The sequence below is a fragment of the Muscardinus avellanarius genome, assembly GCF_963383645.1.
Source record: "Muscardinus avellanarius genome assembly, chromosome: 1".
NCBI lineage: Eukaryota > Metazoa > Chordata > Mammalia > Rodentia > Gliridae > Muscardinus > Muscardinus avellanarius.
In genome coordinates this window covers 98,094,751-98,107,826 of record NC_137786.1, presented here as the reverse complement: position 1 = coordinate 98,107,826, position 13,076 = coordinate 98,094,751, and the positions used below count along the sequence as shown (strand labels likewise).

Genomic DNA, 13,076 nt, shown 5'->3' with positions numbered 1-13,076 from the left:
TGAGAACTCATCCTTTTGCCTTCAATGGCAGTGTGTCTCGCCCACTGTGTGCTTTCTCTTGAAGAAGGATTCTCTGGGTTAAGTGGATCTCCAAGGCTAGGTTTCTAGAGGAACGGCACAGCGCACTGTTGTTTGGCACCATCTAATCTTTGATGTAATACTGTTCAGGAAAAAAAAAATGATCCTGAGTCGGGCGTGGTGGCGCACGCTTGTAATCCCCGCGCTTAGGAGGAGGAGACAGGAGGATCGCGCTGGCTTAAGAAACCCTGTTTCCACATAAAAAGTAAAAAAAAAAAAAAAAAAAAAAGGTCTGGGAGTGTATCCCAGAGGTAGAAGGGCTTCCAGGAACGCCAGTATCAACAACAAAAAAAAAAAAAAAAGAAAGAAAGAAAGAAAGAAAGAAAGAAAGAAAGAAAGAAAGAGAAAGAATGACCCTTGTAGTTCGTTTATGGTTTCAGTTTACATTCTGCCCCCACATGACCAGCAACACCTGGGAGCAGAGTGGCTTTTGAGGAAGATTCTTAACAATGTCACTTCAAAGAGTATTTGCAGAAACAAAGTGCATGTATATATACATAAATCCTCCTTAAATTATAGTGCTGGGTTTCACCCCTTCCTGGCCAATTATGCAGAATAGAACATGTACATATGAAGGCACACACTTTTCAGTTGGCAGATTATGAAATATGCCCCTTTGCTACACAAAGAATTAATTATGCAGGTTGGACACGTGCTTCCCTAGTCTGTGTTTTTAATTGCAGGGGATGGGAACCTATTTTTGTTAAGTCATAAAAGGGTCATATGTGCGTATTTAAATACATAGGACCCCCACCAAGGATAAAGAATAATATTGCAATTATGGCCACTAACAATCAAGCCGTGCAACATATCTTTATGTCATATTTCTTTGAAGGTATGTTAACCAATTAAATAAGCAGCATTTATGCATGTGGTATATATATTTTTACCTGAACAAAGATATGGCCTTTGTGTGTCATTAGAACAATCTCCCCAAAGAAATATTGATAAGTACAGTAAATGAATAGGGAAAATAAAAATTTAGAAAGAGGTAATAGATATAATTCAGATTTTTTACTTGCAGTGTTAGGAAATTGATAAACATGTCAAAGAATCTTTAGATTGGCTTTATATGTGAACAATGCTATTATAAGATAAATAGAAAGTTTTAAAATGAGAAAGATTTAAACAGCAATCTAGTTTGCACATATATATATGTGTGTGTGTGTATATATATATATATATATATATATATATATATATATTGGTGGTACTGGGTTCCTGGAAACCCTTCTACCTCAGGGCTACACTCCCAGACCTATTTTTATACTTTTTTATTTGGAAACAGGGTCTCTTAAGCCAGCGAATGCGGCTGGCTTCGAACCTATGCGATCCTCCTGTCTCCGCCTCCAAAGCGCAGGGATTGCAAGCCTGTGCCACCACGCCAGGCTAGTTTGCATATTTTTTAGAACCTTGAAAGACTGGCCTCTGGTTTCCATCACATTTTATTTTTCTAATTTAGAGTGCTAGTTCACAGCTACAGGTCATATCAAGTCATTGCTAGCAAACTAAATGCTTTATAGGCTTAAAAAATGAAGTTGTTTTCATTATTCATTGTTTAGAGAGGAATACAAGCCTCAAAGAAAAAAGCAAAGAGAGAAATAAAAAAAGAAAGGAAAGAGAGAGGGAGGGAAGGAAGAGAAAGGCAGGCAAAGACCATGAACATATTATTTTCAACTTGTATACTATGATACTATGATAGATTGTTGAAACTTAAGTCCCAACCATCAAATACATTAATAAAATCAGTGAGAAATAGTACATTTTTACCACAAGCAATATTTAAATACTATATTTAAATATACTAAGCATACTTTGAAAGCAGTATTTTTTATGACCAGTGTGCTCTCTATGGTTTTTTTGGTGTGTGTGTGTGTGTGTGTGTGTGTGTGTGTGTGTGTGTGTGTGTGTTTTGTGGTACTGGGGACTGAACCCAGAGCCATTCTACTGCTGAGCTACATCTTAGCCCTGTTGCAATCCTCCTGTCTCAGCCTCCCAAGCACAGTATTACAGGCATGTACCATTGCAACAGGCTTGTTCTGTTGTTTTTAAACTTCATCATCACTGAGATAAATGTAGTGTTGTACTAACATATTCGGTGATAAGTGTAAATACACCTTTCCAGAATTCAAAGAGAACCTTTAGATAGTCTCTAAATTAAAACAATACAGTTTTCCTTTCCTTCTATGTTTTGTGTACACATTCATGTTTTCTTAGTTGCAGAGGGCGCAGCTTATTTCTCTGGTTCTCTGACTTCTAAAAGAATAGTATAGTAGAAGGTTTTGAGGATTTCATTCGAGTAAGAACAAACTGCTGTTTATTTTATACTGAAGACAGTCTTATTTTTGGAAATTTTTATGAACTTTAATTGGTGCGTTGCAGTCTCACATCATAATGATGTTCAGAGGGAGAGTAACAGACACGCACCCAGCTTTTGGTGAGCTTCTTCCCAGCTCCCTCCCCAATCACCCCTTCTTCATCTAAGATACTGAAATTGGCACTGGTGTGCTCACATATGCATGTAATGTCAGTGGAAGTGTTTGGAAGACAGTTTTAAAAATACACACTGCTCTTAGGAAGATTAGGGCAAACTTTGGTTTAGTAAAGTGACAATTTTCAGGTATTTGTATGCATATTACCAGAACAATGGGTTTTCCGAGATGCAAACCACCTACAACCAAAGCGCATTCAGTGAAGTATAAAAAAGAAAAAGTCAGTCTAAGTGATCTTCATGAACAACACAAACTTAATCCAGAAAATGAGTGAATGGGATACACGATAAGACTTGTACATTGCTGGAGTGTCAGTTCTCTAGCACCAAGAAGAATGGGCAGCTTTATGATCCAGGAAGAACAGGACTCAAGATAGAAAACTTATCCCTGCCGTCTGACCCTCACATTGTCAACACTCAAAAGCCCTAGTCACAGGGTCATTGTCAGCTCTTAATATTTTGGACTAGTTAGAAACACCAGGGTAGAGTGTCCAGTGGGTCACGTTTGTTTTGGCGGAGAGCTGCAGTGAGGCATCCTGGTCACAGGGGCATTTGTCCTCTGGGAGCACACTGCATTCTGGCCCTCATCTTTCTTGGCTTGCATCTGACCGCCACCGAATGCCTTCCCAGGTCTACTCTGTCACCCCCATTTCTATTGCTAGCATTGCTGGATAGCATGCTAAATGTTGGTTTTGTTTGTTTTTTAGTCTGTTGATACACATTCTAGTAACTATTAAATTTGATATACATATGTATTTCTTTTTCTTTTCACCTTCTCCTTTTTTTTTTTAAATTCTTGTTGCACTTAAAACATGCTGTATTCATTTGCTAGGGCTAACATAAGTACCATAGATGGATGGCTTAAACTACAGAAATTTATTTTCTCACAGTTTTGGAGGCCAGAGGTGAGAGATCGAGATGTCCACAGATGCTGGGCATGGTGGCACACACCTGTAATCCTAGTACTTGGGAGTGTGAGAAAGGAAGATTGCAAGTTGAGGCCAGCCTCAGCAATTTACTGAGACTGTCAGCACCTTATTGAGACTCTCAACGACTTAGGGAGACCCTTTTTCCAAATAAAAGAGAAAATAGGCCTGGGGGTATAGCTTGGAGGTAGAATGCCTCTAGGTTTAATCTCCAGCACCTCTCCCCCCAGGAAAAAAGAAAATGTCAACAGGGATGGTTTCTTCTGCAGCTCTCTCCTTGGTTATAGATGGTTGTCTTCTACCTCTGTTCACATGGTCTTCCCTCTGTGTCTGTGCTCTAATGTTTTAGAAGGACACCTGTCACTTTGGATTAGGGCACACCCTAACATTCTCATTTTAACTTAATTGCCTCTGTGACTACTTTTATGATTCAAACACTAAAAGGTACCTAATTAGAAATGCCATCGGTCAGTTTGCAAACCTAACACAATGTCTACCCCATGGCAGCTGTTCATGAACTCTTCTTGGTGCATGATGCATGGAGATTGGTAAGAGAATTGGGGTTGAAAAGTGGTACCTGAAATGTCAGATGTAGACCAGAAGATGTTTAAATGGGAAGAGAAAACAGAAAAAAATACAACACAGGCCAAGCAAGACACATTGAGATAGAAAAGCGAATGCCTGTTGCCTCTGGCTGCCCATCCTGTCTGCCCAGCACTGAGAGTGAAGTGAGAGGGGAGGCCCTGGTGCAGCACCACAGGGCAGGTCTGTGTTGTTTGGGAGCAGGGACAGTGGCCATTAATATATCTTTTCTCATAATCACTTTATGATGGTCTCAAAATACTACATGTCTAAGTAAGAACAAGTCTGAAATATAGATAGTATTTATTTCCAGTATCTACCACCTTTTCATAAACCAACTGTGCTTTAGGGGAATTTAAATATACTCTGGGTATCTGCTGAGTTCTTAGAGACCAGCCAAGTAGGTGTTAGGAATTTAAGTGAGGCAGCTGATCCTGCCATTTTGGCTTAAGGTTCTGACTTTGAAGGAGATTGGAAGACTTTACCACTAGACATTTATTTTTCCTATAAGGTACAATGATTACTTTTTAAAAAGTGCCTAATGAGAAATGCTATTGGCTAATTTGTACCTAAATTAATATGTCTCAAAAGAATAAATATGAAGTAAGGAAGAAAGTTTCCTTAGTTTTGCCTTTTTCTGTCAAATATAATTCCAAGTTCTCTGGCAAAAGTCTTCATTTTTTTTCCCCTTAGAGATATTGCAAAAACAAGTTGCTAGCACAAGTGTACTAACTTATAAAAGGTGAACTATTTTTCTCTATAAATTAGACTTGGGTGGCTTTAGTATTGAGCCTCTGAACCTAGAAGTTAAATGCTAAAATGTATTTGGCAAAATGAAATATCTCAGGAAAGCATAAGAACACAGGAATGACAACATTTACCTTTCTTTTCATTGTTTCCATATGCTAACTAAGTTTTTACAAGTACTTTTTATCAACATTTTCTGGTTTCTAAGAAAACCAATTCCCACTAATACTTCTGAAATTTTAAAGTTGTATTAAAGCATGCATTTAAAAGTGATAATGTTGAAAAGTGATATTTTCATATCCATTTTTATTAAGCAAACTTACAACTGATCTCAACTTGGGGGTCTCCTAAAGTTAAGCTCAAATTGGGATTATATGTGCTATGACTTTGCTATATGCCTCTATAAAAATCTTATTTTATATTATAATTTTATTTTCTTCATCCACTTCTGGCTAATCAGAATGCCAAGAGTGGCTGCTTGTCCCAAACATGGCAGATGGTGTAATTCTTCAGGAAGGAGCTGGGCAGAGGAGGGAAATCTGTAGAAGAGGAAGGTGGATTTGGGTTGGGGAAACCACCTGGCTTAGAAGGCAGATCCAGTCCAAAGTGAGAAAATAATTTCAGTTTTTGTAGGATGAGCTCTCACATATTTAAGACCTACGTGTGGGTGGTGTCTGTGGACTGGTGTCGTTTTGAGGGAGCGGTGGTAGGCGATTTACATTCTGGGATAATGTGAGGGCTAGAAGAGAGGGGAAGAAGAGAACTAAGAGTCAAGAAACCTAGTTTGAGTTACAGCCCTACCCTACACGGAGTGGGTTGCTTGGGAAAGTGGTTGACCTTTCTGAGTTTCAGTTTTCTCATCTGTATAATGATAATGAGACCTAATTACAGGCTTATCATCAAGATAAATTAGGTAATGTATGCAAAATTGCCTGGTAAGCTGGAATGTGTGATAAACATTACTGGTATAGAGCAAAGATGGTTACTATTATATTATCCCAGAGTGAATGGATACTGTTGGCCATTCATATTTCCTACCTCAGCCCTCCTAACCAAATGGATCAATTGGGACATACGAAATATTGCAATTAGCTCAATGCTTCATGCTTTCAAAAACAACAACAACAACAACAACAACAACAACAACAACAAAAATGACATCTATTTGTCAATCTACTAGTGAGGTGTGTTTCTTATTATTTATTAAATGTGAGACTTATTTGCAAAACTTCAAGAATCCAAACTGGAGGGACTCTTCTCTAATTTTATCCCATCTCTTCAAGCAGGGCTGTATCAAATGTGAATTACCCCTGACAGATGGTAGTTGGATTCTGTTTCTAAATTTTTTTTAAAGAAGATTTCACAGTTTTCTTTTAAATTCTTTAGTAATTTAACAATTCGTGTGCCAAGTTCTTCTTTAGAGCTGACCTAAATCTGTAGTTGTAATTTTAAGTCCTTTCCCCCCACTCCTGCCTTTATTGGAGATGGAGAAGAGCTGGTCAGCAACCTTATGCTAATAACTCTTTGTATATTTAAAGAAGACTTCCTCAGTGTGACTCCCTCTCCTTACCTCCTCCCACCCTCCAGAATGTATCAGCTAGTAATTCTCTGAATCATTCATGGCAATGCTGCCCAGCTCCCTGCCCCTCTCTAGGCGCTCCGCTGTATCACGCAGCTGGATGCAGTGTGCTATTAGTGACCGCAATGACCTGGAGAGGCTCTGGGGTGCTTCTGCCCTCCCTCCTTTGCTTTGTGCATAATCTTTAGTTTTCTAATAAATGATCAGAATAACTCCTAATGTTTGATGGGTACCTGACACATTTGTGTCATAGGCATGGAGTTCTCAGAGACACTTATCACAGGTGGGTTGCTTGAAAGTTGGCCTCCCTAGTGACTTAGTGCACCCTGCCAGACATGCCATTAGGCTTCTACTTGGCCTGCTAAAATAACAGCGATTGATATCTCTGCTCTACTAGACTTAATCGTAGAAGACATCCAGCAAAAACACTCCCTAGTGCTGTGTACATTCAGAAGCATGAAAGAGTGAGTGGATTTACCCAGAGCACTAAGTTGCAATCAGGAGACAAGTGTCCACTGAGAAGAATTGAGCTCATTAAGCTGGTCATGTGGTTTCAGAGTGGATCTGGTTTTTAATCTGGATATATGTGCTTTTATGTCTTTCTAGGTTTATTACCCAGAACTCTGGGTCAGTCAGGAACCATTTCCAGACAAGGAAATGGAGGGAAGGCTTCCTAAGGTAAGATCTCTATCTGCCATTTATTAATTATTTTCAATTTGGAAGCATTTAAAATAACTAGAACTATTTATTTTTCATTTTAATATCCACTATATGCTGCTATAATAAGCTATTAATATATCACTATGATGACCTTGGAACTAGTATATATTTTAAAAGACATAACCTAAGGTCTTATGTCTCTTAAATTTTATATATCTTCCTTTCTTGATGAATGAGTCAAAAACAAATTTTCAAGTAAGAATCATGGAATCAGTTTATCAAATGTACATTTTACATTTTTTTGTGTGTGTGGGGGTACTAGGGATAGAACTCAGGGGCTTCTGCCTCCGGGCTACACCTCCAGACATATTTTATATTTTATTTGGAAACAGGATCTCACTAAGTTCCTGAGAGCCTCACCAAGCTGCTGAGGCTGACTTCGAATCTGCGATCCTCCTGTCTCAGCCTCCCAAGTACTAGGATTGCAAGTGTGCATCACCATGCCCAGCTTCATTTTACATATTTTAAATTTGTTTATTCCTTGTTGGACAAACTCAAATACCATACGCAACCTAAAAACTAAAAGAAGAAAGTGGTTAGGATTGGGAGATTAGGATTTTCTAAGAGTATAAAATTACATTTTTGTCTGCTAATAATGGCTTGATGTCTGATAAAATCACCCATGAAACACCACAGAAAGAACAGGAAAACAGTTATATTATCTCATAATTTTAGTAATAAAACAATTTTGTATCAATATGCTTTTATTATATGGCATCTTAATGTGATAATTCTCTGCCTTAAGAACATTTTTAGAAACTTATATTTTAGATTTGAGCACCATTTCTAAAACAAACAGACAAATTTTATCAATTTTTACTGTAGATACCTTTGGACTTTGCCTGTTAAGGCAAATACCAGTTTGACCTCAACTAGGAGGAGTTTACTCTTTACCACTGACCCCCTGATTTTGCAATAAATAAAGAAAAGTCCTTTGGCAATTAAATTTCTATTGAAAAGTGTCACAGGAGTCATTGACCAATGGCAAAACCTCCCCCCAGCTATTACCGATATTTCAGTGTTTAAAAAACTTATTTACATTACATGGTTTCAACAGTTCCCTGTTAATGACAGGCAGAATTTGAAGAGGTGTGTAACTGGCAGTTCACACTGCAAGAAAACAATCCTAAATCATTTTGAGTCCTTCAGAAAATTTCTGAAGGTCAAGGTTGAAGTCATTGGCAGGAAATGGTTTGGAGCCTGCCTGAGCTAGAATCACACAGATCTTGCAGAGCAGGAATGAGAGAGAGACAAAATTTTAGTGTTCATCACACCCTACCATCTCCCAGTGGTGGCAGCAAAACACTAGATGTGTGTGTGTGTGTGTGTGTGTGTGTGTGTGTGTGTGTATGTGTGTGTATGTGTGTGTGTGTGTGTGCGTGCGTGTGTGTGTGTGTGTGTGTGTGTGTGTTTGGGGATCAAGCCCAAGGCTTGGTACATGCCAAACACGTTCTACCACTAATCTGCATTCCAGCCTTTTGAAATACATGTTTCCTTTAGCCATTCTTAATTGGGCCAGCTCAGGTCATAACGTCTCCAAAGCGGATAAGGGTGAAACAGAGTATAGCCCTTTCATTAATTCTTGCTTCGTTCAGGCACCCAAAGATCTCTTCTTCGACACTGGTGATGTCAGCCTGACGGGCAAGTCCAGGTGAAGCTCCTCAGGGAGGTCAGAGTGCCTCCCTCGGCTGGGATGTCAGCTCAGGGACCAGGGTGTGCACACGCTGCGGCAGGCTCCCAGGCACAGTGGGCTCGGTGCATCTTGGGATCCACACCTTCTGCTCCTTTAAGTTATCTTCTCTCTACATAAATGAGTAGTATTTTAAGCATAGTATATTTTTCCTTTCTCTAGCAGTTTAATTCTGAAAAAGCACATCTTTGCATAATTGTAAGAAAAATAATCTGACTTACTTGGTCTAAAGCACATTACTGATGACTGAGGATTAATCTCGCAGTCATCACAGGCGATGGACATCCACAGGTCACAGTGACATCCAGGAGAGCCGCCCTTGGGAAAACTGGATGCCTCTGTTCTCCACCCAGCCCCCAGCCGTCTCATCACTCAAGTCCCTTGGTCTTAGAGCAACCATGTGCTGGATGGTGGAGAAAGATAGGACTTTTGTTTGTGTGTAAACTCTTATAAGACCTGACTTCTGGAGAAATAAAGCTTTATGTTCCCTCTTCAAGATACCTCCACCAGTTATTGCCAAAGACTGAAATTAATTTAGTGGAGGAAGAGAAACTATTCTTTAAGACAAAATGGGAGGTGGGCACAGTAGTGTGTGCCTATATTCCCAATACTTGGGAGGTTGAGACAGGAGAATTTCAGGTTTGAGGCCAGCCTCAGAAACTTAGGGAGACCTTGTTTCAAAATAAAAAATAAATAAATAAAAAGAACCGGGAGTGTAGCTTAGAGATAGAATGCTCCTGCCTGCAATCCCCAGTACCAAAATAAGCCCCAAAACCTCTAAATAGTGGGAGGTGTAGGGTAGCATAAACCCAGGGCTCCAAATGGAAGATGTGCAGAACTGTATCTCCTCCAGAGCTCCTCCCCTTGCTGGCTTGTTAGTTTGTGAGCCCTTGGGGTCTTCCAGGAGCGTGCCTCCCTATGACTTACCGCCATGGCCTTGCTGTTGTCTAAATACTTGGGTGTCTCCCATAGAGAAAGTTAATTAAGGGCAGGTTGGGCAGGGACTGTTTGTGTTTCTGTTTTAATCTCTGTAGGCTTAAAATCTAATAGAGTGCAGAAGCACTCAGAATATGAATAATGAATGAAAAAATACATGAGTGTTTTGGGACCGCAAAAAAGAAAAAATAGTAAAAACGGTAAATTTGAATATGAAATAATCTCCTTTCTTGTTTTTTTTTTAATTTTTTTTTAGAAGAATCTCTTTCCAAATCCCTGGAGCCTCCATTTTATTTTGCTATGCATTTTTTTTCACAGAGGTGAAAGGGTAGTAAGATTCAGACTTCTATGCAGAGACATAACCATGTACTAAAAATGTAAAAGTTATGTAAAAAAAGTAGGTAACATCTATGAACTTTTGATTTCCTTTACTTGCTGGCCTGTGACAAATAACAAAGGCTACTTTTGTTATATTCTAAACGTACTAACTGGTCAGACAGTGGGGAGGTAGTGGGCTGTGGTATTATTCTTAAAGACACCAGTGAATTTTTTTTTTAATTTTGGGACTGGACTTATTTTCAAAACTATAAGGAGCTGCTCAATATTATGTTGTTGGAAATTTTATCTAGATCATTAATGGCATATGAGTGATGAATTAAAATTTAATTTAATTTGCTGGTTTGATCCTACTAGTATTTAGTGATACCAAAACAACCTCTAAAATTACAACATAAATACTAGAACAGTAAAGTACACTCTGTGTGTGTGTGTGTGTGTGTGTGTGTGTGTGTACTACAATGTTTTATACTCATGTCTGAGATTTTTAAACAAAATTTAGGTATCTCATTATGGAAAACCTACTTAGTATATAAGACTTCTTAAAGTTGAATTATCTGCTGCCTTTAATTCAACCTGAGGCTGGTAAAAATGTATATTCAGTTTCATGTTGTTAGGAAATTTCTGACTTTTGAATTATTTTTTAGAGTTTTTTTATTCTTTTTTTCTTTTTTGTGCTTTTATTTTGAATTCTTAAAAGTAAATTCAAATGGGATGATTTACAGGTCACAAAGAATATCAGTTTAATCCAAGTACTTACATCTAATTAAATTAGTTTATTTAAAACTGTCATGTTAAACTGGGCCTGGTGGTGTGTACTCGTAACCACAGTTCTTGGGAGGCTGAGATAGGAGGATCATGGTTCTCAGCCAGCTTCAGCAACTTAGTGAGGCCCTCTGCAACTTAGTGAGACCCTGTTTTAAAATAAAAAATAAAATAGGGCTGGGGGTATGGCTCAGAACCCCCCTATCCAATCCCTAGCAGAAGCAAACAGTCATGTTACTACCCATGACCCGAGTTAAAAAAATAAAAATAAAACAGCTAGGGAAGAGAAACCAGATTCTTTAAAACCACAAATGAGCCGGGCGTGGTGGCGCACACTTGTAATCCCCACGCTTGGGAGGCGGAGAGAGGAGGATCGCGCAGGTTCGAAGCCAGCCACGCGCGCTGGCTTAGGAGACCCTGTTTCTAAATAAAAATATAAAATAGTTCTGGGAGTATAGCCCGGATGTAGAAGGGCTTCCAGGAACCCCAGTACCACAAAAAAAAAAAAAAACACAAATGAAAGTTTTTTCCAAGACAACTCCAGTAATAAATGCTGTAGTGAAAGACTGGTGGTGCTGGTAAATAATGGTGTAGGTGAGGTTGACTGTTGTCAGTCTCACGGTGCTTATTTCCGAGCAGGCATCCAGTCCTTTTACGGTAAGTGAAGACCTGTCTATTGCTCAGGCAGCAGTCCTCCTGGTCCTCCTGTTGCATCAGCAGAAGCACTGTGGTGGCCCAACATGGGTCACACTGATGTTCTATCATCTAAGTCAGGATGGCAAGGAGAGATTGAAACCAACCCCAGTCAACCCTGACTACTTGTGTCTCACACTCTTCTTGGCCCTAATTTCCCACTGTCCTCTGCCTTCCTGCAGCCACTATCTGGCTCCCTCACCGTATTTACCTCCAGACCCTCCCAGCCTTGGTGCCCACTTCTGTTCTGGCCGTTAGGACCCACATGGAATGTGCCAACTGCTTATAGAAAAGATTGATGTACTATATGATCCATTTTAAAGTATCCCTGTTATACGTTAGAAAACAGACTATTACCCCTTCCGTCACAGCACCCAGTGAACTTTCTTTAAGAATGTATCTGTTAGCTTTCCTGGAGCACTTCTCACCTAGCCTGATGGTGGGCCCTATCTGGTATGAGCAGACCTTGGCTCTGAGGGATGCCGCCTCACCCAGAGCTGGCCGCCACCAGGAGAAATGCCCTGGGTCCTACTGAAGCAACAGCAGTCAGCGTGGAGTTATTACCGCGTGCCCCCACAGACATAATATGTACATTCAGGTGCACTGTGTTTAATACGGCAGCTGTTAGCAACATAACAGAAGTTAAAGGATAAAAAAGTGGTAAGAGAAGCCAAACTTAAAACCCAGTTTCAGAAGCCATGACTAAGTTTGTCTTTTTCTGTGTGTGTGTGTGTGTCTGTCAATGTATGTCCACCCCACTTTACAGGGAAGACTTCCTGTCCCAAAGGAAGTGAACCGCAAGAAGGATGCCACCAGCGCTGCCTCCCTGGCTTTTGTGGGCAGCATTGAACCCCGCTCCCCAAATATCAGTTACCTCCACTCTTTTTAATTGTAACACCTCCATTTGTATTACATATGGTGTATGGGTATTGATGAGGTCATGGTATCATATATGGGATTTTTTTCTGTGTAAATCATCAAGTATAAGAAGAAACTATGGGACTCTGAGCCTTGCTTTAGAGAATTTACAGTGGACAAATAGGTATCATCAAACCAGTTTTTAATCATTTCTGACTCAAGTGAAAACGCTCAGAATTTCACACTGTGAATCCACGTTTACAACCCCTACAGGTGGGCCTTCAGGCCTGGTTCGCTACAACGATGTCTTCCACAACTCAAACTCCCACTGCGCTCACACCACCGGTCCACTCCTGCCTTCTCACTCACACAGCTCCTGACTGCTTCTTACAGAGGCTGAGAGTCCCCCCCTTTTTTTTTTTTTCATTTAGATGTAACAAGCCTAGTAGTTTATGTTCATCAATTGTCTGTATATCTCTATATTTTACCCATGTACTCTTTTGATGTATAGAAGTAGTTTGAAACTCATTGTTTCCTTGTGGTAAGTGACTGAGATGCTGCCACAGGACCTGAGACACTGATGAATGGTGCTATTTTGGACTTTCAACATGCTCCTTGGCGAGGTAGCTCTGATGGAGTTATTTTTTATTTCCATGTTCTAAGAAGGTGTTGGTA

The 13,076-nt window shown here is 39.7% G+C and overlaps 1 protein-coding gene across 1 annotated transcript in view; it reads left to right on the top strand.

Moving 5' to 3' along the window:
• Positions 1–12,432, top strand: part of NREP (neuronal regeneration related protein) — a gene marked incomplete at both ends in the record, with an annotated part of 246,615 nt that extends 234,183 nt beyond the window's left edge. Inside the window, 2 exon segments of the mRNA XM_080709916.1 lie at positions 7,010–7,081; positions 12,310–12,432. Coding sequence (XP_080566042.1) covers positions 7,010–7,081; positions 12,310–12,432 — 195 coding nt within the window.
• Positions 12,433–13,076: the final 644 nt, after the last annotated feature.